Here is a 25,394-nt window from a genome sequence, read left to right as displayed (position 1 = left end):
TTGTTGCAGAGAGACAACATAGTATTCACAACAATTGGTGCTATTACAAGTTTTACTGCAGTGGAATCCACCATAAACTATCCATCTCAATGAGAACAAGGGATGACTGTGATGGATTGTGCATAGCTTTTAACATACTGTTTTTTTCCCTCTTTCTTCCTGCATTCAACTACTGCCTTCCTCTGTTTATTGAACATTGTGCTAACTGAGAAAATGCAGAAGTTTCAAAATCTGCAAGCACATCCTTTGCAAAAAAAAATGAAGTAGATCCTCTAGAACTTCAGAATATTTCAAGAATTGTCTCTTAAGTATTTCTGTTATGATGTTGCTATTCTATATGACAACAGTTAAACAAGCTTTTATTGTAAATGTACCCAATAGAATTCATAAGGCTAGCCAATGAAGTGCAATATATAAAGGAATTCTCTCTAAAGAGTAGTGGTTGATATTATTTGTGACAATGTCTTTTCCTTTTTCAGAATTATAGTGCCATATACAGGAATTATTGTTATAGATTATGCATTTCCAGAGAGATTCCAATCCCCGCAATGTTGTACTGAAAGGAATGGCCCAGATGAGGTGGGGGGGGCATAGAAATTCAGACTTCAAATGAAAAGTCCAAACATCCACTTCTTTGAAGAATTGATTTTTTTAGATTGGTTTTCGTTGACTTAGCAATAGAAATAGCACTCAGATTTATATACCGCTTCACAGTGCTTTTACAGTTCTCTCTAAGCAGTTTACAGAGTCAGCATATTTTCCCCAAGAATCCAAATCCTCATTTTACCAATCTCAGAAGGATGAAAGGCTGAGTCAACCTTGAGTCAGTGAGACTAAGGAAACAAAAAGGAGGAAAAGAAAGAAAAATGACTAGATCATTTAAAGGAATGGCAGTGATATCTGGCTATCTTACAGAATCAGTGATAGGAATCAATGTGAAGATCCTATATGGGGCAGTAAGCAGAAATGATAAGGCACTTTTTAAAGTCACTGCAAGATAATAATAACTTTATTGTCATTGTACGTGTATATACAGTATACCCATACAACGAATTTCTCTTAACACCCAAAGACCAGGTCCAACACACATAACAATCCCCAAACACACTCCCACCCACCACAAATTCTCCACCCCTAAACCACCCAAACATCCACACAACAGACCAAGATATCAAGATAGTAAACTTTTGTCTGGTCAAAATACTGTTGCCATCACTTAGATATTAAGTGGTGGGGTAGAAACCCCTTTCTGTATACAGTACCTTTGTGCCATACCATGAATAATTTCATAATCCCTTATAATATCTCCTCCTCTACCTTTCCCTCTTTCTCCTGAGTGGGATAGCCAAAGTGGTGAACCATTTTGGAAGATGCTCCAGGTACCTAGATCTTGGGGGGTTGACCTGCATATGGAGGTAGATAGATGATAGATGATAGATAGATAGATAGATAGATAGATAGATAGATAGATAGATAAACAGACAGACAGACAGACCTATATCATACTTTTCTTTTTTCTCACACCTTTGCTTTTTCCTGCTCTGGAGAGCATCTTTTCCAATGGCTGAAAAAATCACTGATTTCTTGCCCCATTTTGAGCCCTTTTCCCTGGAAGGAAAGAGGAAGCAATGACGCTTTCATCCCCTAGTCCCTCCCCCAACGATCAGGAGCAGAGTGCTGTAGTTCTGCTGCCATTAAAAGCAGCAACAGAATTATTTTGACTGTTGAAAGCACCTGTTTAGCAGCATTTTGGCACATTTCCAAAACTCAAAGCTGCAGCTCAATTTTAAATACAAGACAGCACGAGAGTCTGAAGTACTGTGCAGTTCAAAGGCTGAAGGTTGCAGATGCCTGCATTAACCAGATCAAAAAGTATGGATAATTTTATTCCCAATTTCCAGCCTTCGGTCCATGAGACTATCCATTTGCTTTTACACAGATGGGGTAATGTTGTAACAGGTTCCTCTTCCTACTACCTATCATGGTGGTATTTTGAGGTCCAGTGTTCCTGCTTCTATGGTTTGCCCAATCCAAGAAGAACAATGGAGGAGCTTTTCAGAGTTATACTCCACCCACTCCACCTCTTCAAGTCTCTAAAGCAAAACAAATGGCAGAAGCAAATTAGTAGATATGGACTCCAAGAAGGAAATCTAACTTCCTCCCCCCCCCACCCCCAGTGCTCCAAAATCTCCAATGACCCAGCCAGAAAAGCTGTTGATGGAGCAGCAAGGACTGACCCAACTGAGGAAGCCAGGGATTAATGCAACTGGCTGACATACTGTATGTCCATTCAGCCATTTCCACTGGACTTGAGTGCAGTTCCTATTGATGAAAACATCTGCTTTGTTGCCCCCTCCCCCATTGAAACTCCCTAGTTGCTCTGAAGGACATCTTTCCTGCTTCCCTCCAAAAAGCCCATTCTCCCTCCTCAAGAAAAATACATGTAAAGGGAGGAAGGTGGATTATTGTGGGTTGCTATTTTTTTTTTTTTTTTTGGGTGGCCATAGGAAGGGAGTGCTTCTATGGGAAGACAGAACCCAGCCCACGGGACACCAGCAAGATGGTGCCAAACAAGCTGAAGGACAAGGCTGTCTGAAGCTGGCCTTGGTGTTTTTTGCATATAGTGAAATGAAGAGAAAGAAGCCATTTTTTTAAGTCCCCTTCAGAATATTTTCCCATTCAAAACATCCTAGAAGTCCGTGGTCCTGATACTCAGAGGTCAGCAGCTTGTAGCAATTCTGACGACGGTGTGTCACACACCATTGGGCCACACCTACACACACACACACCTACATACCATGAGCAACATGCGCCTAGGATTGAATCCTGTCAGCGGTCATATATGTAAATAGTCATTTCAAATATAGAATAAAGGCTACCCCGAGATTTATTATGCAGAAACTCGCACCCAGGGTTGAAATAGCCCGAAATCTACTTTTTTTGGGTGGGAAGGAAGGCGAGGGGGGAGGGGGATTTCTCTTTCTCTCCTCCAGCCCGTCCCTGTCTTGCGCAAAAGGAGCCTGGCGCTGGTCCCGTCCCATCCCACCCGGTCCCATAATTTAAGCCCGGGGGGTAAGGAAGCCACGAGAGCCTGCAGGGGTGGGTGGGTGGGGAGGAACGGGTCCCGTGGCTGACTGGCTGGCTGGCGCTGTGGCCCCCCGGCCGGGCTGCAGGGGGAGCAGCAGTGGCGGGCGGCGCGACTCGGCGGCGGCGGCGGCGGCGGCGCGGGGAAGATGGCGGCCGCGGCTCAGGCGCTGAGCTGCTCGGGGCTGCTGCTGGCCGCCGCCGCCCTGGCCCTGCTGACCGTGGCCATCGGCACCGACTCCTGGTATGAGACCGACGCCCGGCGACACCGGGAGCGCTGCCGGGGTTTCGGCCACAAGCGCAACGCCAATAGCAACGACCCGCCGGGTTCCATGTCAGCGCCCAGCCCGCATCTTCCACTCCGCGCCCGACCGCCTCGGGCCCTGGTGGCCGGCCAGACTCCGCCATCGGCTCGGCTCCCGGTTGCTGCGGCTGCCTTGGAATCGCAGTGCGGCCGCCGCTTCAACTCCACCGTCTCCGGCTTGTGGCGGCGCTGTCACCGCGCAGGCTTCGAACCCGAGAGCGAGGAGCTTATCCGGAAAGGTGCGGAGGGGCAACGAGCGAGCGACGCGCCCCGTTCAGTGGGCAGGTTAGGCGGGCTGAGCGACGGGGCGAGGGGCTTGGGCGCCTTCCTCTTCCAGCTGTGTATACTCTTTAAGGCGCCCCGGGAATGTCGCTGGCCAGGGTGCTGAACCGCTGAGGGAGCTACCTCCAAGCGTCGCTCTTTGTAGCTTAGCTGTTGAGCTCGGTTGTGCTGTGATAACGGCACCCCCCACCCTCCCCGGCCCTTTATTTGGAGGGCACCCTCTTGGTCCCTCCTCCCGCGGATTATCCTCGAAATTTCCGAGGTCCTGAAGCCTTTTCTTTCATCACAAGGTGGCTAGAAGGCTCAAGAAGAGCTGAGCGTAGAACCGACTCTTCACAAGTCTAGGATTCATAAAATGGGTCTACTTCCTTAGCTCCGGATTTCTAGTGTTTCAGACTCTGTAGAATTTTCGGTTGCTATGTGCATGCACGCCCCTAGTCATCTATAGAGTTGCCATGAACATGAAAAAATAATTACGGTGGTCCTCTGTGCAAATTCTGGGGACTTTAGATGAACCAACTGATTGTGGATACCATTGGCAAGGTTTTTGGTGATTGCAGCATTTGAGGAAGCACTGCTGGGGCTGGATGGATGGATGATAAGCTGATTTAATTTTTCATATTTGATTTTTTCATATGAACACATCCCTTATCAAAACGTCTTCCATCTGCTTAGAATTAGGAGCCCTTATTTGATTCTGTATACCCCTGGAAACATTATCCTTCTATTACGTCAAAACCAGAGTCTTCTATCATCATATACAGCTAATACACTTATTACTGCATAAACATTATGGAATACAATCCATCTCATCAAATCCCTAGAATACAACTCTGGGCCATGTCTATGTGATTTGGGGGTGGGGTGGAGAGAGAAACTAAATTGTGGAGTCAGAGAGAAATGAAATACAGGAGTTGCAGAAAATGATAATTGCTTATTGGTAGGGACCATTCAGAAAACAATTGCTGAGTGTGGCATGCAGATATCCTGGCATTAGAGAGTTCCCTTTGTTTAATCATTTTCAATTAATTGTGGCTCTGATATTTTATAATTATTATTATTATCATTTATAATGAAATAAATTGTTGTAATTCTTTTGCTGCAGAATTTTGAGAGCAGTCACAGATGGTTTCCCTTATGTTTTTAAAATAGTGACATGTCTGATGTCAGATTTCTACCCATTTATTTCTCTGTCCAGGCATTGGCTACTTTGTCCAATATAGTTAAGACAGGTGCTTGTGATGTTCTGTATGTAACAGGTTAGTTAGCCTATGCCAGTCTCTTGGCTCATGCATATATAGGAATGTGATAGTTTGTAGGAGATTAATTTGCTCGACTAAGTGGAGATATTTTTTCTGCTCAGTAAACACAGAATTTATGCAATGAGATTATTCAAAGAATTCTACCTGCTCTTCTGGTGTTGAACATTAGAGCAACAAATCCAAACCCTAAGCAAGTATTATACAGTATATCTTTTATGATTCATAAAAGTCATTTTTGATCCGGGAGAGGCTCCAAGGGATATGGCTAATGATATTGTGGCATCACTGACCCAGCTGGGGTGATTTTTTTAAAAATTCTGTTTTCTGGGCTTCTCAAGGCTTGGAAGAGTTTTAAGAGGCTACATGATTCATAAGCTTTTGCAAAACCTTACGTTAGCCACTTTGCTCAGTAATATCCCTCCCACCCCCTCAGAATGGAAAACTAACACAAACTAGGGAAAGTTTGAGAGATTTTAGGCATGCAGGGGGGGCCTTAAATCTTCATTTCTAAACATCTGAAAATACAAGTTTTCCAAAATTGAAAAAAAGAGTCAAAATAGTATCACTTGTACACCAACCTTGAGAATTGGAAATTAGGGGCATTGTTTTGCAGTGGTTCTTCTCCTTCCTCTGGGGCTGGATCCAATTAGTGTTAAGGGGGGAAAGATCTAGCCCTAGACCAGTATTTGGCTTAGGTCTCCATGCTCTCTCTGCTCTTAGTTAAGATCTACCTGAAACCATTGGGTGACATGATCCATCAGCATGGGGTTAAATATTGTCAAATTTTATGCTAATGAATGGCCAATCAAATCTATGTAGGCCAATCAAATGGTGCAATAAAAGTCTTTACCCAATGTCTGGAGGCTCTGGAAGTCTGGTTGGGGAAGAATAGGTTTTAAGCTTAGTCTGATAGTAGAATCAAGTCACCGTGGCTTATTTTTTTATATATTTGCTTGTTAATTATGCAAATTTATATGCCCCTCCTATGTCTCTTCCATCAGCCAAAGCAAAGACCCCCCAGCTAGATTCTTTTTATTTTTTTATTTGGTTTTAACAATTAAATAATTCTTATTCAACTCTTGTGCATGACTGTGACCATTTACATATCATCACACTAATGTTCTCCTATACTCTATATAATTTTACAAAATCTACTATCTGTTATTTCCCTTTTTTTCTATCTTCAATCCAATTATACCATTTCTCCCATATTATGTAAAAGTCCAAATCCATCAGTCCTTTCAGTTCCAATGTCATTTTATCCATCTCGGTGCAATCTAATATCTTTCTAATTATTAAATCTTTGGAGGGTATTTTGAACTTCTCCAACATTGTGACCCCCCCAGATAGATTCTATTAACCTCCTTACCTTATGGCCTGATGGCAGAACCAAATTTTTAGGCCTTCCAAAGCATCAACACAGTCAGGGCACCTGGAGCTTCAGGACACAGCTGTTCTATAGGGCAGACACAGCAACAAGACAGCAAGTTTCCTAGATCCCATAACAGAACACTATTCTACAGAGAAGACTTGGAGCATGCCCCATCCTGTTAGATCTGGTAGAAACTATTAGACACAGGGAGGACCCCTATATTTGGTTCCAGTGAAGATTGAGCGAGTGCAAACCTATTCAGATTTAATTATGGAAACTCTCTATATCCAGGGGACCCTAAAACCCAAAGCCTTTCAGTGTTCCTCACGTTAAGATGAAGCCTATTTCTCCCATCCAGGCTCTCCTAGTATCTGGGTACTGTGAGAGAGCATCCTTTGGGCAGCCCAGGAAAGAGATGTATAATGAAACATTATCAGCATACTGATGATACCTAATGTTGTGCTGATGCATGATCTAACCCAGCAGTTTCATGTAGATGTTACGTAGAAGTGGAGACAGAGTTGAGCCGTGGGATATCTTACAGATTAGAGACCTAGGACTGCATCTCTTCACCCACCAACTCTGATTGAAACCAACCTCAGGAAGAGGAGTTCTCAAGGAAGAGAACTGTTGAAGAACAATGACCCCCATTACCAACTCCCTGAACTGGTTCAGGGATCAATGGTATTGAAAGTCATTAATAAACAGAGACACAATCCCTTACCAGAAGTTTTCCACAAGCATGAGTAATATTACCTTGGTGCTATATTCTGGCCTGAACCTACACTGAATGATGTCCAGATAATCCATTTCCTTCAGGGCCCTTTGGTATAGTGAGCTTTTCAACTTTCAACAACCTTTCTGAAAAAGGAGGATTGGAAATGGGATGAAAATTGTCCAGAATTATTAGATTGATGACCTTTTGAGGAGAGGGAAAACTGCAGCTTCCTTCAAAGCAAACAACACTGTTCATTCCCACAAGGAGGGATCACTACCAACTAGACCCAATGACATGTTGTCTCCTAGGAGTCTTTAATCAACCAGAAAGGATATGAGGTGGCATGAAGATGGCAGGGCTCAACTTTCTATGACCCTGTCCTATTCCTCAGGCTCATAAAGATGTTAAACAGTAGTAATGAGTATGTGGAGCCCAAAGCCTGCTTCCAAACATGATCATTTGGGGCTAGATCGCTCCCAATCCGTGAGCATGACTGTAACCAGCCACAAAGAAAGGACAACACGTACTTCTTCCTATTTTCAAACCCCATAGCTGGTCCAAGAGGATTCCTTGATCAATGGTACTAAAAGACACTGAGAGATCAAAGAGAGCTCTCTGAAAGGATGGGTTCACCAGAGGTTATCAACAAGTGTGATCTTTATACTATGCATTGGCCTGAGCTCAATGGGTTTAGATAATAGACTTACTCAAAAGCCCTCAAAAGTTGTAGACTTATTATCTTCTCAACAACCTTATCCAAAAAGGGAAGATTGGAAATTGGATGAAAATGTTCAGAACCATTGGATCCATCAATGACTACTTGAAGAGGTTGTGCATCACCACCTCCTTCAAGGAAATCACAACTGTCCCCTCTCTCAAAGACGAATTTTACACCAAATAGATCCAACCATGTATTATGTCCCCAGAGACTTTAATTAACCCAAGTGCTGAGAATCTAACTAAACAAATGAACCTGATTAATAGCCTTAAGCCTCCAGTACATTTCCCTCAGAAGTCATGGGACACAATAAGAATGGGAAAATAACTGTTTTGCCACTTTTATTAATTCAATGTAATTTTAATGATGGGCCTTACATATGCTCAGTTGGATTTACTGTTTGTCATCCTTCGATAGTGCTCTAGAGATCTAGGAATTTGGTGTTCGTCTTCCAAAATCCCAAGAAAAACTAAACATTCCCACAGGATTGATGAAGAGGGAAAGACCATATAATAATTCCCAAATCTGGGAATATTACAACTTTAATTTTGGATGGGATAACACTCCTCCAGTATGCTGGTATGCAATTTGGGAAGCCTGTCAGATTCTGTTATCTTGTTTGAAGAGCAAATCCATCCTATGCACCAATCTGTCTTGTGTACAAATTCCACCCTTTCCTAGTTTAGGCAACTCTTCTGAGGGTTACTCATGCCTTGGTCACCTCTCATTTCTATTATTGTAATTCATAATGCTACCCTTAAATACTATCTAGAAGTTACATTTGGTGAAGAATGAAGCTTCTAGATAGTCATGTGTGTGTCTTTGTGTGTGAGTATGTGTGAGTATTTATTAATTAATTAACTCTTGTATACCCATCTGGTATACCCACCACTTTGTCAACTGTACCTTGAATATGCAATTCAAGGTACTGGTTACTGTCTATAAAAGCTGTCATACCACAAGTTGAACTACCACCTATCTCTGATGACTTATCTCATAAAATCTGATTGGGTAGACATACTTTGTGTCCTTTCTATGAAGGAATGCCATGTGAGGCACCTGTTCTTTGAATCACACTCCCCAAGATTCAAATATTTCCAGTTTGGTTAGCCTTCTGTAAAGCCCTGAAAATCTGTCTTTCTACTGGGCATTGTGCCAGGGTGTTGGGTGAGTCCATTCTGCAATGGTTTGGGATTATGAATAAACTTGTGGTTTGGCCTTTGTTGATTCTATTTGTGGTGCTATGCCTATTATTGTTTTACTGTTGTGGACTATTTTTTGCTCTTTGATTTAGGGGCCAAGAGTCACAAATGCAAGTTAAGTGGCTATATATAAGTCACATAGGTAATTAAATAAATGAATGGCTTGCCCTCTTCTTGGGGGGCAGTGAAAGGGTTCTTGAGCTGCATGGTCAAGCTATAAGAAGTAATCCCAAATATGATAGTGGGTGCCATTACTGATTTTTAAATCCAGATGCAGCTGTAGGCGTTTTCCAGAGGACTAAGTAGTAGAGACTTAAACAAAGCATTTTTGATGTATTGTCTGGCATTTGTTACTAAGTGATTTGATTCTGACTGTTAAATAATAATGGATGTGTCTACCGGTCTACTTTCTTCTTTTAATTTTTTAATTTTAATTTCTAATCTTACTTAAAAAATAACATTTTTTTCCCTCCATCCCGATATTTTTGACATGCCCCCAAGAGCTTTTTATGAAGCATGGTTATTGCCTTGTGCTACTCAAAGGAGATAACGGTTATCTTCATTTTTCTACATCACTGACTCAGGAGCCAAAGGCTGACACTGTTGAGCTTTTTATGATAATCACCGAATCACACAGGTTTTTTTGCAAAGGATATCCTTCAGATAAAACAGTTGTGGAAATTGCAAAAATAATGGATTGGTTATGATATATACAACAATATGTTATTCTGATATAAACTATATCAGAAATTTCACTTGATCACCTTACATTTCTGAAAAGTGCAACATCTACAGCTTACAGATAAGGAGAATGAATAATTCTTCTGCTTCCTAAAAACATATCCTGCTCTTCAGCATTACTACAGGTAGTCCTTGACTTACAACCTCTGTTGGGACTGTAACTTCCATCAATGATGAAATTGAGAAGTGAGTCACACCTGATTTTACTACCCTTTTTGCTACAGTCATTAAGCAATGACTTTGCTTATTGGAAGACCCCTGGGAATGGGACAACTTGCCACAGCCAACTTTCTGTGGCTCAACTCACTGCAGGACAGCTTTAACAATTCTATTTAATTAATTTAAATGTTATTTAAAATAAATAACAAATATTTTAATTTTTTCCATTCCATTTCATTCTGTCCCTCCTTTTGCATCTTTCTTTAATTCCACCATTTCTTTGATATTAGTGTAACTCTTGTCCTGCAGTGGGTTGTCCTGTGGTGAGATGGCCATGACAAGTTGTCCTGCAGTGAGTTGGCCATGGCATATTGTCATAGGCCCCCCTGGGAACATCACCAGTGGTGATCACATGACCCTGTTATGCTGCAACTATTGTAAATGGAGACCAGTTGCCATGTGCTCAAATTTTGATCACAGGATCACAGGGAAGCTGCAATGATTATAAACTCGGAACAGTTGTGAGTCATATTTATGTCTTGTCATTAGCTCAAATGGTTGTTAAAGGAATGGCCATAAGTAGAGAACTACCTGTATGTATAATAGCTAAAAACAAATTTGAAATAATAATTACAAAAGTAATTAATTTAGACAATAATTATAGACAGAGAACTTACATGGCTGCATATTGATTACAACCATTTCTTTGGTGACCATCTGAAATTACAATGGTACTGAAAAAAAGTGACTATGACCTTTTTTATGCTTATGACTGTTACAGCATCCCCTTGGTCATGTGATCAAAATTTGGATACTTGGCAACTAGCATGCATTTATGATGGTTTGCAGTGTCCTGGGGTTATGTGATAAACTTTTGCAACCTTATGACAAGCAAAGTCAATGGAGAAGCCAGATTCACCAACCTAACAACTGCAATGGTTCACTTAACAACTGTGGCAAGAAATGTCGTAAAATGGGGTAAAATTCACTTAACAACAATCTTGATTAGCAATGGAAATTTTGGGCTCAATTGTGGTTGTAAGTCCAGGACTACCCATACATGGCCTTTTGTTCTTTACACTTCTTTTCTTTTAAGATCCAATTGATTCCATTCAACCACAATTTTTGAAATCTCCTTCTTTCAACTTTTTACAAAAATGCACTTTCATCAACTTGCTCTTATTTTTAATCCACTTGTGTATAAGTCATAATAGTTCTCTCCATTTTTTCTGTGAAGCACAACTACTTCAATCATTTGCTAAGCGTTCCATTTATTCCCATTTATGCTTTACTTCATATACGATTATACAATTCTTCTCATGTTAAGAAACCACCCTTCTATTCCATACCAATGAAAAATGTTTTCTCTAAACCAATAGTTATATAATAATGTACTTAATGAGTTTCTGAAAAGCAAAACATGGATCTGTCTAAAGCCATAAAGTCTTGTATAAAGCCATATCGCATTTCCCAAATTTTCCTTATTATTACATTTCATAGTCCATTGATTAGAATTCTACCAAAAACTTTCCAAGGCACATTTAACAAACTGATTCATCTATAGCTTTTGTACTTTTCACTTTGCTACTTTGTGGATCAACAGTTGCATTCTTGATCCACAATCAACAAGGAAAGACAAGAAGGAATGGATGAAAACTAATCAAGGAGAGAACCAACTTAAATCTAAGGAGAATTTTCTGAAAGTTAGAACAATTAATCAGTAGAATGACTTACTTCCAGAAGTTGTGGATGCTCCAACACTGGATATTTTTAAGAAGAGATTGGACAAGCATTTGTCTGAAATTGTATAGGATTTCCTGCTTGAACAGAGGGTTTGACTAGAGAACCTTCAAGATCCCTTCCAACTTTATTTTGTTATTCTTTTACTTCTGCATTTGAACAGTTCTCCTGTTATACCTTCTGCTCCTACAGCTTTATCATTTTTCAACATTCTACCAGCATTTAGGACTTTGCTTCACTAATTTTTTTTCTTGAATACTAACATTGATAACATTTATTTCAATTGTTTGGAATTCCCATTCAAATCTCTAAAATACTTCATCTAGCATCTCTTCCCTTCAGCTTCATTCCACGTGAGTTTTCTTAAATCATTCATCCTGATGGCAACTTTCTTTAGCCTTTTTCATCCACTTCCAGAACTTTTTTCCCATCAAAAAATCATTCTTGAACAATAAACTATGTGGCACACATTAAATCTAAAGAAAAATGGAAGAAAACTGCCTAAGGTGATTTGGGAATAATTCACAACAGATCAGAGTGCAAAAGTATTGCTGGTTGAAACCACTTGAAAAGTCCTCCTCCTATTGCTTCACTGGTGGGGTAATTCATGTCATTGGGCAGCCTGTGGAACCCTTAGCCACTAGTGCCATTCCACTGAAGTGGAAGAGGAAATTGAGGTGTGCTGGGACCAATGCTGGAGTGGGTGTCATTCTCTCTGGGATTGATGTAGAACACTCTGTCCTATTTCATGAAAGTAGGTGGGGGGCAAAGTTCTTCTAATATGGGATCAATGAAAGAGCAGAACTAAGTATGATTACGTTCTACCATAGAATCTCCTTCAGGCTCTGGTTTGGTAAGCTTCTCCAAAGATAGCAATAGCGCTTAGCCTTATATACTGCTTCACAGTTCTTTACAGCACTCTAAGCAGTTTACAGAATCAGCATATTGCCCCCAAGAATTTGGGTCCTCATTTTACTGACCTCAGAAGGATGGAAGGCTGAGTCAACCTAGAGCCAGTCAAGATTAAACTCCTGGCATTGAGCTGAATTAGCCTGCAATACTGCATTCTAACCACTGTGCCAGCATAGATGATTGTTTGAAAAGAATTCCAGTTCCAGTAAACAATAATTCTATTTGCCATATTTTGCCAAATTTAGAGAAAGATATGTCCAAGGGTGAAATCCAGCAGGTTCTGACAGGTTCTGGAGAACTGGTAGTGGAAATTTTGAATAGTTCGGAGAACTGGCAAATACCACCTCTGGCTGGCCCCAGAGTGGGGTGGGAATGGAGATTTTGCAATATCCTTCCCCCAGGAATGGGGAGGGAATGGGGATTTTGCAGTATCCTTCCCCTGCCACGCCCACCGAGCCACACCCACCGAGTCACACCATGCCCACTGAGCCATGCCCGGTACAGAACCGGTAGTAAAAAAAATTAAATTACACCACTGCATATATTATTATTCTTTTGTGAGGTATATGCTTCATTCTTCCTAGGGTTGAGAGAGAGAGAGAGAGGCTGGTCTGGGGTCAACCAGCTGGCTTTGGGCCTAAAGTGGGACTAGAATACATGGCCTCTCCTTTGTTTTCCCTTAAATTTGGAATTGGCACACCCACCCACCCCAAACATATCTCTAGAATCCCTTCTCAAAATTCATCCCTTTAGATCTTTCCATCTAGAAACAAATACATCAGTATTTGATAGAATATGCTGCATGCCACAAGTTATTCCTGCCTCCGTTTTCCCTTTCCTGTTCCTGTCTCCTTGTTTTTTTGATTGTTTGTGCTTTGGGAAAGGGATTTGTCAAACACTGCCTTTGTTAAGCCCTGTGGCGCTAAATAATGTCGAGATTCTCCTGTTCCTACCTTTGTAGTGAAAGTAAAGCTGCAGTATTCTGTTTCCAGAATCTATTATAAAACCATCAGCTGCTCTCCTGCGTTTAATCCTCACCCATACAGTATGCATCTTCTGCCTTTGTTAAGTTTCCATGCTGATTTTATCCACTGAAAGGCAATTCATTTATTTTATTTTATTAATTGATTTCCCTCTGCATAATATTTCTTCTCAGTGATAGGCCCTCCTCCCTTCTAGCTAAAAGCTTTGTGTGTCCACCAATGATCTCAAGGAATTTAAAACCCATTCTTTTGGTCGCCCTCTCTCTCCACTGTGACTCTACCAAAGCTAATGCACATATTGGATATAATAAAGCTAAAATCCAATATCACATTAGGTGTGTATAAACCCATTAAATCCAGCATTTTAAGCTTAACTCTGTTTTGGATTGTGATTTCCATTTTGTGTAATAGATTTTGGAGACTGCCAGCCTACGAGGCTAGCATGCCTTCAGATTCGCTCCTCCCAATAAAATATCACATCACTTTAGCCATTGTGGTTTTGGGGCAGGAGGAGAATGTATGGACCAGGGGTGGGTCCATACCTTTACTACCGGTTCGCAGCGGGGCCGTACGCACGCATGTGCTTTGCTCACGCAGAAGCTTCTGCACATGCGCAGAAGTGTTTTGGTGACATCAGGGTCAGCGAGTGGGAGCCTCCCATCAGTTTTACTACTGGTTCTATAGAACTGGTGCGAACTGGGGGCAACCCACCACTGGTATGGACCCATGTCCACAGCAAATACAGTAGAATCCCGATCTCACAATTTGTATCTGGTCTCTTGGCTACAGCCTTTTTCTTTTTTGTACTTTCCCTGCTTAATCTTTTAAGAATGCGGCCGCGCAGGGGATTATGGGAGTGAGGGGGCGCTCCCATGTGACACCTCTCCTGCGTGAGCTGCATTGGCTTCCAGTTGTCTTCCGGGTGCGCTTCAAAGTGTTGGTTACCACCTTTAAAGCGCTCCATGGCATAGGACCTGGGTATTTGCAGGACCGCCTTCTGCCGCCGATAGCCTCCCACCGACCAGTACGTGCCCACAGAGAGGGACTCCTCAGGGTGCCATCAGCCAGGCAATGTCGGCTGGCGACCCCCAGGGGGAGGGCCTTCTCTGTGGCAGCTCTTGCCCTCTGGAACGATTTGCCCCCACAGATACGAAGGCACCCTCCGGGTCTTTCACTGTGCCCTGAAAACTTTTCTTTTCCATCAAGCAGGGCTGGCGTGAACCCCCTCCCCGTTTTTTAGTCGTTTTTAGTTTTTTAGTTTTAAATTGTCATTGGGTTTTAATTCAATTGTTTTAAATTAGGCCAGTTATGTAATTCTTTTAACAATTTTAAATTTTGTATTGGCATGTGTTTTAGTTCTGGCTGTTCACCGCCCTGAGTCCACTAGGAGAAGGGCGGTATACAAATTGAAATAAATAAATAAATAAGAAACAGCCCTGACCACAATACATCGCGCACAGTAGGCATACAGGAAACAGTTTTCTGAGTGACATGAAATAAACTAACTTCTGCTGACTAAAGGCGCATTTTTAAAATATGGTAGTACACTTCACTCTTAGGTTACAACTCAAAAGAATTAATTTTTAAATTAAAATTTACTGTTTTTGAATTTTAGTTGCTAGCAAGGGAGCCCCAGAACTGAGGACGGTTCCTTGGGTGCAGCTCGCAGCACCCTCTGGTAGTTACTACCACTTTGTACTTTTTAACAGAATCCTGTTGGATTGGAATAGCATAGTGCAGTGATGGCTAACCTTTTTGCCATCGTCTGCCAAAAGCGGGGGTAGTGGGGGGGATTGCACATGCCTGTGCCCACAGCCATAATTCAATGTGCCCCGTCCTCCCACACATGAGCACGTGATGGCACAAGAGCCCCCCGGCTCTCCCCCTGCTTTTGGCATGTGATGGCACGGTGGGCCAGTAGGCCCATTTTTTTGCCCTCCCCAGGCTCCAGAGCCTTTCTAGGAGCCTGGGGAGGGCGAAAACAGCCTTCCCCACTCCCTGGAGGCCCTCCAGAAGCCCGGAAACAGACTTCCGGTGGGCCTGGAAGGCCCGAAAATCAGCTGGCCAGCGCGTACATGCGTGCTGGACTAAGGTAGGGCAATGTTCGCATGCCCACAGATATGGCTCCGTGTGCCACCTGTGGCACCTGTGCCATAGGTTCGCCATCACGGGCATAGTGGTTCCAGTAAATGAATTAATTAATTAATTAAAACAGGACAGGAGGAGAAAACCATTAAACATAGGGGAAGAATACAGGTAGTATTCTTGACTTACAATCATTCATTTGGTGACCGTTCAAAGTTACAACAGCACTGAAAAAATTGACTGATGACCATTTTTCACACTTATGACTATTGCAGCATCTCCATGGTCACATAATTAAAATTCAGATACTTGGCAATTGGCATGTTTTTATGACCATTGCACTGTCATGTGATCATCAGTTGTAATCTTTCCAGCTGACTTCCCAACAAGCAATGTCAGCGGGGGAAGCCAGATTCACTCAATATACACCCTTGCTATATAGAGTCCTATTTGCCTTAATTGATTAACTTAACATGATTTGCTTAACAATTGCAGTGATTCGCTCAACAAATGTGGTAATAAAGGTCATAAAATGAGGGGCAACTCACTTAACATCTTCCTTGCTTAGCAATGGAATTATTTTTTTTTTTTTGCTTTAATTTATATGCCGCCCTTCTCTGGAGACTCAGGGCGGCTTACAATGCGTTAAGCAATAGCCTTCATACTTTTGCATATTTATACAAAGTCAGCTTATTGCCCCCACAATCCGGGTCCTCATTTTACCTACCTTTGATAGGATGGAAGGCTGAGTCAACCTTGAGCCTGGTGAGATTTGAACTTTTAGTAATTGCAAGGAGCAGATGTTAATCTGTTAATAACAGTGCTTTAGTCCACTGTACTACAGGCTCTTAATGGCTCTTAGATTTTGAGCTTAATTGTGGTCATAATTTGAGGACTACCTGTATTCATTCAACTTAATTGCGTTTTCAATTTTCAAATTAATCAGTTTTAGTCTTTTTCTCTCTTTCTTACATAGAAACAAATTCTGTCCGGCAGGGATGAAATGCCCCCGGTTCGGACCGGATCGCCCGATCCAGTAGCGATGGAGGTGGGTGGTTCAGAGAACTGGTAGCAAAAATCCCTGCCCCCCCCACATGCCCAGCTGAGCCGCGCAATCATCAGACTTTTTTTCTTTTAAATGCCTCTGACGATCCAAGCTGAGTTGCCTGATCAGCAGAGGGTTTTTAAAAAACCCTCTGCTGATCAGGCAACTCAGCTTGGATCGTCAGAGCCATTTAAAAGAAAAAAAGTTTTTTTCTTTTAAATGCCTCTGACGATCCAAGCTCTAATGATCCAAGCTGAGTTGCCTGATCGGTAGAGGGTTTTTAAAAAACCCTCTGACGATCAGGCAACTCAGTTGGGATTGTCAGAGCCTTTTGAAAGCATTTTTTTACAACCTCTTCACCACCACCAAGCCACGCCCACAGAACTGGTAGTAACAAATTTTAGATTTCACCACTGCTGTCCGGGCACTTGCCGTTCAAATGCTAAGTTTGACTCTTGGGTCAAAAAGATCACAGTTCATTGACATATATCAATTTGATAAACTCAGATTTAATGTTAAAAGACAAACTAAGGTAAAACAGATGACCAAGGGAAGAAGAACATGTCTCACATCCCAAGTATTCAGTGTAAATGAAGTGACATCTCTTCACACGGAGACATCACAGTGGGTATCAGCCTGATAAAAAAATTGACAGACATATGATATGTATAATGTATGATATACATTGAGCAAGGATGGTTTTCAGTTAAGTGAACTGGGTTTGCTTTCCTGATATTACAAAATGATAGGTTTGGTGAACAGCATTGATTAATCCATGTCTTGTTGTGATAAGATAATGCAGTTGTGAAGTATCCTCTCAGTGTTCTGGGAATATTATATTTATTTTTAGCGCCAGGTTCCTATGGGTAATAATTTTACCGAGCAGTGAAAAACCACAGACAGAGCCATCTCATATGTGCTACTGTCATTTTAGTATCAGCATTTCTGCTATAGTTATAGATCTAGAATTGAATTCATAAGGCACTGATTCCCAGCTTTTATTTTACACATATCACGGTGTCATCAGAGGAAGGTTTATAAAGATAAAGGTAAAGGTTTCCCCTCTCCAGTCATTTTGGGCGGTGTTCATCTCTGTTTCTTAGCCAAGGGAGCCAGCGTTGTCCGAACACACTACTGTGGTCATATGGCCAGCATGACTACATGCTGAGGCACACAGAACATATTACCTTCCCATCAAAGTGGTACCTATTTATCTACTTGCATTTGCATGATTTCGAATTGCTGGGTGGGCAGGAATTGAGACAAGTTCATCCTGTCATATACTGTAGCACTTGAGCCTTGAACCCGGGCTGTCAGCTCAGCGTTTTTAACCACTGAGCCATTTTCCTTCCCCAACTGTAAGGCTTATCATATAAATTTGATACATAATAAATATACCTTAAGAGTTAAAATTGCAGATAACATCTGCAGGTTATCTCCAATGTCTGCAGTAGCATCTAGCAGAAACAATGGCAAGTTGCTAAACTTCATGACATATTGGTGGAGCCACCTCAAACTTTTGACTCAAATCTCTCAAACTTTTGAATAAGAAAGTGAATTATCAATACCAAGATATTGATAATTTTGATATTTATTTTTATTTTGACATTTGCAATAGGGGCCACCAGAGCATTGATCCAGTGGTCCTTGGATCAGAAATAGGAAATCATGATTTTAAGGGAAAAACTGTCCTCAGACAAGATGATGTCCTGAGTGTGTCACATCTGAGGGCAAATTGCCCCATTACATCTCTGTACCAGAAGCACTGAAGACACTTGAAAAACTCAACAAAGAACGACTGCAATTCAGGACCAAATATGCAGAGAAGAAAAGTTATACAGTTGTATTTATGTTTTAAGGTCCTGGATCTTCTGATTTTGTTGAAGTCAATCAAAAAAGAGCACCAGAACAGAGAATTGTTTTCCTTTAAAACACAGAATGTGCTTCTGCTTTTATCCAGAACTTGTAATTTGAATGATAGAGAGACAGACTGTCACAAGAATTATTACTTCTTTCTGCACAGATGGGGAAGGAACCAATTATAACATTGTACCTAACAACTGTAGAAACCCAGGCTAATCTCTCTACGGTACACAGGCACCATGTCGTGTTTAGGTTGAAATTCAGGCTTGGAGAACTGCAAAGAAGTTTCAGAAAGATCACTAAAATGAAGAGATTATAGACATTGGTGAAATAGCAGAGGGGCATCCCTAAGGGGATGAAGGCGATAAAGGAAGGGCATGACATCATTACACAAATGCTGTGACTTAAATCCATGAGTCAAACATATGATGATGTCAGCACGCCTGTGACACCACTTTGGCAGAACTGAGGACCACTATAGAGGCTGCTGAAGTAGCATTTTTAAAAAGAAATCAAATATCAGTAGAAAACATTCAACAAACTATGTACTGTAGGAGTCTTCTTTTAAGCTACGAGAAAATAACCCCCCCCCCCAAAAAAGGAGGAGAAACATGGTAGGAAGAACCCTAATGTAAACAACTGGATGTTTTCAGAAACAGAGAACATATTATTTTCTTTTTACAAGCAGAATCTCGGCAGCTAGCAATCTGGGATGCTTTTATTTGGATCCTTGCATTGAAAGACTGAATAGTACAAAGGCCTTTTCTAACTCAAAAATTCTAATTGGACTCCAGCCTGATGAGATTAAGGTTTATAGCTGTGTGATGGGGCTGCATCAGTGGTGGGTTTCAAAAATTTTTACTACAGGGTTCTGTGGGTTTGGCTTAGTGGGCGTGGCATGGCTTGATGAGCGTGGCTTGGTGGGCGTGGCAGGGGAAGGATACTGCAAAATCCCCATTTCGCCCCGATCAGCTGGGACTCGGGAGGCAGAGAATAGATGGGGGTGGGGCCAGTCAGAGGTGGTATTTATCGGTTCTCCGAACTACTCAAAATTTCTGCTACTGGTTCTCCAGAACTGATCAGAACCTGCTGAAACCCACCTCTGAGCTGCATTATGTGGGCATAGAAAGGGTTACAGTCTTACTACCATTCTGATGCTGAAGTATATCTACATACTACTAAAACTCTTGCGTCTATAACCTTTAACTGGCAGAAGTGATGCGTCAAAGGGCAGAACTTTTTCAGCAAAAGCAACTTAAGTGGGCTAACTTACAGAATGCATCCAAAATCTGGGACCTATGATTCCCATGGAACTGAAATTTGGCAAATTTTATAAAACATTTTATGACATAAAAATTAGCATTAAGCGTTTTATGACATGATAGAAAATTTCATAAACATTTCCTGTGGTCAACTGCTGATGTTTGACTGGGCTATACAGTTCAGGTTGGGTTACTTGCAGTCCAGATGCATTTCTTAATATCTCCCTGAATTTTTAAGAACTTTTACAATACTTTAGAAGTTCTGCCATTGTTAAAAGCACTGAGGAATCTAGTGAAGAAATATCTCTGAAACAATTTAACAGATCATGAGTTATCTAGTTTAATAAAAATGCATTATCATCACCACTGCATCCAAAATTTAATCACATTTGGAAAGGCCACTTATTTACATATAAAACATTTTCTGTCCTAATTTCCCTTTGTAAAAAGCCAGCAAAGATTAATTTTTAGACCTTTAGGGAAAGAGACAATGCAATTATGCCTTTTACTGATTTTCATCATTCTCTTACAACTGAGAAAAGCAATACTGTTTGTCTAATGTTCGTTAAACAGATTTTTTTCTAAGTTTGCAAAGACTACATTAGATCGGACATCTCATGATTCGAATATTAGAATCATACTTCGGAACCAGGTAAGAGAATTGGGGGCCATCATTTTAGGGCAGAATGGGACAACTTGCCATAGCCAACTTGCCACAGGACAACTCACTGCGGGACAATTCAACAATTCAATTTAATTGTTTAAAATGGTTTTAAAATATTTTAATTTTTATCATTCACATTTCATTTGGTCTCTCCTTTGGCATCCTTTCTTTAATGATTCTATTGCACTATTTTTTCGATATTAGTGTAACTCTTGTCCCATGGCGAGTTGGCCTGTGGCGAGTTGGCCATAGCGAATTTCCCATGACTAGTTGGCTGGAGCAAGTTGGCCATGGCAAGTTGGAGATGGTGAGTTGTTGTAGACCCATTCCAGGTCTGAACTAGGAGTCAGGTTCTTTCTGGTTATGAGTTCTGAAGCAGGCCAAAGGTACTTGCACAGACCTAATAGCAGACCAGTAAACATTATCTTCTCTTGTGTTGTAATTGAAACAAGTGATGACAAATCAATCAGAAACAATGCTGGGAAAACAAATATAAGGAATTAATTCATGCCAGAATTTTAGATGCTTGAATCCTCTTTGACTTACCAAAGCCAGTAAAGATTGTGCTAAGAGGAAAGCCGGATTGTGTAATGTACTGAAATTACATGATTAACAATAGAGTCATGCATTGCCAATTCTGTGGTTTGGCTTCCTAATGATTATCTAGTGCAAAACAACTTATAAAAGGCTATTTGTGGGCAGACTTAATAGAAGACCTTTGTAAGTCACATAGTATACAATTCAGTTCCATTCAAAAGTGCCCAAGAATGAAATCGCAATATTAATTCAAAAGCTTCTTGAATTCTGCTCTTTTCTTCTGTAGCAGACCTCCGTTTTTGCTCTCAATATATTCACAACTGACAATTTAGCCCATTGCATGTCAATAGTTCCTCTTTAGGGGATATATCAGCATTACAGCATCATCAACTTAGTATACAGGTAGAGCTCAACTTACAACCTTTTGTTCAGGGACTGTTCCAAGTTACAACAGCATTGAAAAAAAGTGGCTTACAACCACTGGTGGGATTCAAGTAATTTAACAACCGGTTCTCTGCCCTAATGATTTCTTCCAACGATCAGTTTGCCAAACTGCTCAGAAAGTTAACAACCGGTTCTCCCGAAGTGGTGCAAGCTGGCTGAATCCCACCACTGCTTACAACCCATCCTTACATTTACACTTACAACCATTGTAGCATTCCCATGATCAATTGATCAAAACTGGCATATATTTACGATGGTTGCGGCATCCTGGGGGTCATAGGATTGCCATTTGTGACCTTCCCAGCCAGCTTCCTACAAGCAAATTGAATGGGCGAAGCCAGATTCACTTAACATTAGCATGCTTCATTTAACAACTGCAGTGATTCACTTAATAACCAGGGTGAAAAGGTCATGATTCACTTAACAACTGCCTAAGTATGTAACAGTCCCAACTGTGGTCATAAATCAAGCACTACCTGTACAGCATATAGAAATACTTACTGGATTCAGGTAATGTAAAAATAATGGGGTTTGTCTGTTCTGTATAAGTATTACATACTTCTGAACCATTGTGGCTTGATAATAACTAATGAAACTGGATATTATGGCTTATTTAAGAAACTAAAATTAGCTAGACCCAATGGCTGCTGTAGGGTGAGAATTTTCTTTCTCTTATTCACGATCTGTTGTGTTTGCTGCCAGAGCTGGGGGTTTTTTGGCAGCCTTGCTCCCTGGATTTGATGGGGACACTTAGGAAAGACCCAAGACGACTTTTGGACAGCTGCAGACCTAACCCAGGAAGGGGAATCTTGAAGATTTGCAACTCCTTGTCAGGGAGTAGCTGAAAAGTCAAGGACCTTTAAAACCTCTTTCGACTAGCAGACGTATTTGTAAGCAAGCTGGTTCTTTTAACATCCACTTTCTGAACTTTTGCTTTTTATTTTTAAATGTTAATTGACTAGTTGAATGCGGATTTATTTCAACCCCAGCTGGATTCTTTCTCTTTTCCTTCTTTGATTTATTTGACCGTTCTCATTCCTTTCTGCCTTCCGCATGGAAAGACGCACGTGACTTTGGGTTTGTACTTTATTAACTTGCAAAAACATTTTGGATCAAATGGCCAGAAAATATCTTCCCTCTCTTTTTCACTGCCTCCCTGCTCTCTCCCTGCTTTGAGCCAACAACAGTTCAAATTGCAGAGAGGAGGAGGAGGCTGACACCCAAGGGGGAAAACAGACTCTGGCTAAGAAGATGCAATCCTTAGTTGATTTTTTTCCCCAAAAAAAGTTTGATTAACTTACAAACTTTGCGCAAAACAATTTTTTAAAGCCAGCAAGAATAATTTGTTTTTAAAGCAGCAGATTTGTTGGGAGGAAATACAGATATGAAAATAACACAGATGGTAGAGAACTTTGAGAAGAAGAAATGTGATTTCCCAGCTGCAAAATGTCCAGGAAGAAATATAGACTCAGACATTATAGAGCCTGGGCATCAAGCAAAAATTATGGAGCTGACTCCATACATCTCTTGGAAGCTTAACACTGTACTTTTATATAATAGCAGAGAAACTCTTTGGGCTGACAAGTGCAAATGGTTTTTCTTTAGGGGATTTGATGGAGAATGGGAAACGGATTTCGTACATTTGAGGAATGGTTTTATCTGGAATTTTGGGGGAAGATAGATTAGCTTTGGAGACTGGACCTAAGGTCTCCTGCGTGAGCAGGGGGATGGACTACATGATCTCCAAGGTCCCTTCCAACTCTCTTACATTCAATCAATCAGCAATTGATAAGAGATAGTAAAAAGAAGCAATCTTGGATATTTGATCCAGGACCAATTAAGGTTAATATTTGGGATGATAAGGGGTTAAAGTCATGGTAAATTTTCTACAAGCTGATTACAATAACAGCTTGTTGGCTGAGGGTTTTGGAATTTCAACTTTGTCTTTCTCCTATTACTGTTCACATTTTTATTACTTTTATACTTTTACATAATATGTTCATTATTGTTGTTTTTTCCGTTAACTACTTCGTTATTAATATAGTTTACCAATGACAGGCTAACAATTTATAAGTAGGTTTAGTAGTTTAATGGTTTAAAATTCTTTTGCCCTGTTTCTCAAAGGGTGGGAAATCAAAATTATTGTACTGTACCAATCAGCTTTCAGTCTTTTTTGGTTGTGTGTGTGTGTGTGTGTGTGTGTGTTTTAATATATTGGTGTTCTGTGTTTTAATCTTTTTTCAATAAACTAATTTTTTTTTTGCAAAAAAGAAAAAAGAAACTATAACTAAGACAAATAATAGCATGGGGGTGGTGTGTGAGTCTAACCAGTAACTTCTTAATTTAGTTTCTCGGCTACAGAAGAGGTTTAATCTGATTTATGGCCAGTAAAGGAAAAGCAGTGTTACAAATGTCATTGGTCAGCTACAGAATCCCCAACTGCACACTGAATTTTTCTTTGCAGGAGTCATTCAACGATGCACAGCTGTGAAATATCATTACACATCATCTTCCCTGCCACGCAACCTGCCTATTAATGTCACAAATACCATCCGCCAGGATGAATGGCATGCTCTCCGTAAGTATCCCAAGCACGTATGTGTGTTATCAGAATCAAATGGCTATTTGGGTGAATCATCCTTAGGTCTCTCCTAGGACTTTCTCTCTTTCTCACTCTCACTCATCTATATCTATCTATCTATCTATCATCTATCTATCTATCTATCTATCTATCTATCTATCTATCTATCTATCTATCTATCTATCTATCTACCTACCTACCTACCTACCTACCTACCTACCTACCTACTTACCTACCTACCTACCTACATACCAGAGATGAGTTTCAGAAGGTTCTGACCAGTTCTTGAGTAGTTTGGAGAACTGGTAGGAAAAATTCTGACTGGTCCCACCCACATCTAGTCTCTGCCTCCCAAATCCCTGGATTGGGGAGGGAATGCAGATTTTACAGTATCCTTCCCCCACCACGCCCACCAAACCACGGCATGACCAGCAGGCCACAGCCACAGAACTGGTAATAAACAGTTTTGAAACCCACCACTGATACATACCTACCTACCATCTATCTATATCTATATCTATATCATCCATCCATCCATCCATCTATCTATCTATCTATCTATCTATCTATCTATCTATCTATCTATCTATCTATCATCTATCTTGCTTGCATGCTTTGTTTCTATAGAGAAAGATAGACATGAATGTTAGCACATCAATGAGAGATATAGTCTTGCACCAGATGTATTTGTTTTCCATATGTGCCAAACATGCATATTCCATGTTTGCTCAAGGATGGTCTGCTGATTTGTTTCCATATTTAACATTTGAATATCTCAGCAAGAAGTAAGTGAATATAAGTTCTTGCATTGGAATAGTTTAGTTTCTTTCAGAAGCAAGGAACTAAATCAGCCGCTTACCATCTTTCTTTCCAGATTTCTTCCCAGAATTTCCAATTATTCAGTTGAAGAGGATTGAAATAAATATATGTTACTCTTAGATGGCTGAAAATGTACATGTTTACATCTAAAACAACCAGAAAGCAAAGCCTCAAAAAGATGGTTGTAGGGAATTACAGTTTTAATCATATAATGGAAGCAATGAAAAAAGCATAAGCAGCAATCACTTATCTAGATCGAGCAAATCTACCTGTTCTGCAGTTACCTCTACCAAAAAGGCTCTGAAGAGTTAAAGCAATTTGTAAGACATTATGACACATATTTCATTCTGAATTGAAAGCTGCAGGAAGAATCTTGCATGTTTTTGTCCAAGTGTTCCTGACTTTCAAGCCAGATATATCCCTACAATGCTTATTATATAATGTTCAAGAGCTTATTTCTTTGGGATCATCATTTTGAGTTAGTTTATACCTTATACCAGCAAGGGAATTTGAGGCTGAGTCATGATCCCATGCAGCTCTGTCAAAACATTTTGGCAGCCCTAGAGCCTTGTTTGATTACACCTGTGTGATTGCCTACTATTTTGCAGTAAGAAACC

At 40.7% G+C, this 25,394-nt stretch overlaps 1 protein-coding gene across 1 annotated transcript in view; it reads left to right on the top strand.

Annotated features, from left to right (window-relative positions):
• Window positions 1-3,025: 3,025 nt before the first annotated feature.
• LOC117665540 (transmembrane protein 178B-like) overlaps window positions 3,026-25,394 on the top strand; it is a 29,476-nt gene continuing 7,107 nt past the window's right edge. The window contains exons 1-2 of the mRNA XM_034417548.2: window positions 3,026-3,627; window positions 23,842-23,955. Coding sequence (XP_034273439.2) covers window positions 3,234-3,627; window positions 23,842-23,955 — 508 coding nt within the window. The 5' untranslated portion in view covers window positions 3,026-3,233. The remainder of the gene's footprint in view (window positions 3,628-23,841; window positions 23,956-25,394) is intronic.

Source organism: Pantherophis guttatus, chromosome 1 (assembly GCF_059756535.1).
Source record: "Pantherophis guttatus breed Tessera chromosome 1, ASM5975653v1, whole genome shotgun sequence".
Taxonomy (NCBI): Eukaryota; Metazoa; Chordata; class Lepidosauria; order Squamata; family Colubridae; genus Pantherophis; species Pantherophis guttatus.
The sequence above is the reverse complement of the archived record's forward strand: the minus strand, read 5'-3'. Positions and strand labels throughout refer to the sequence as shown.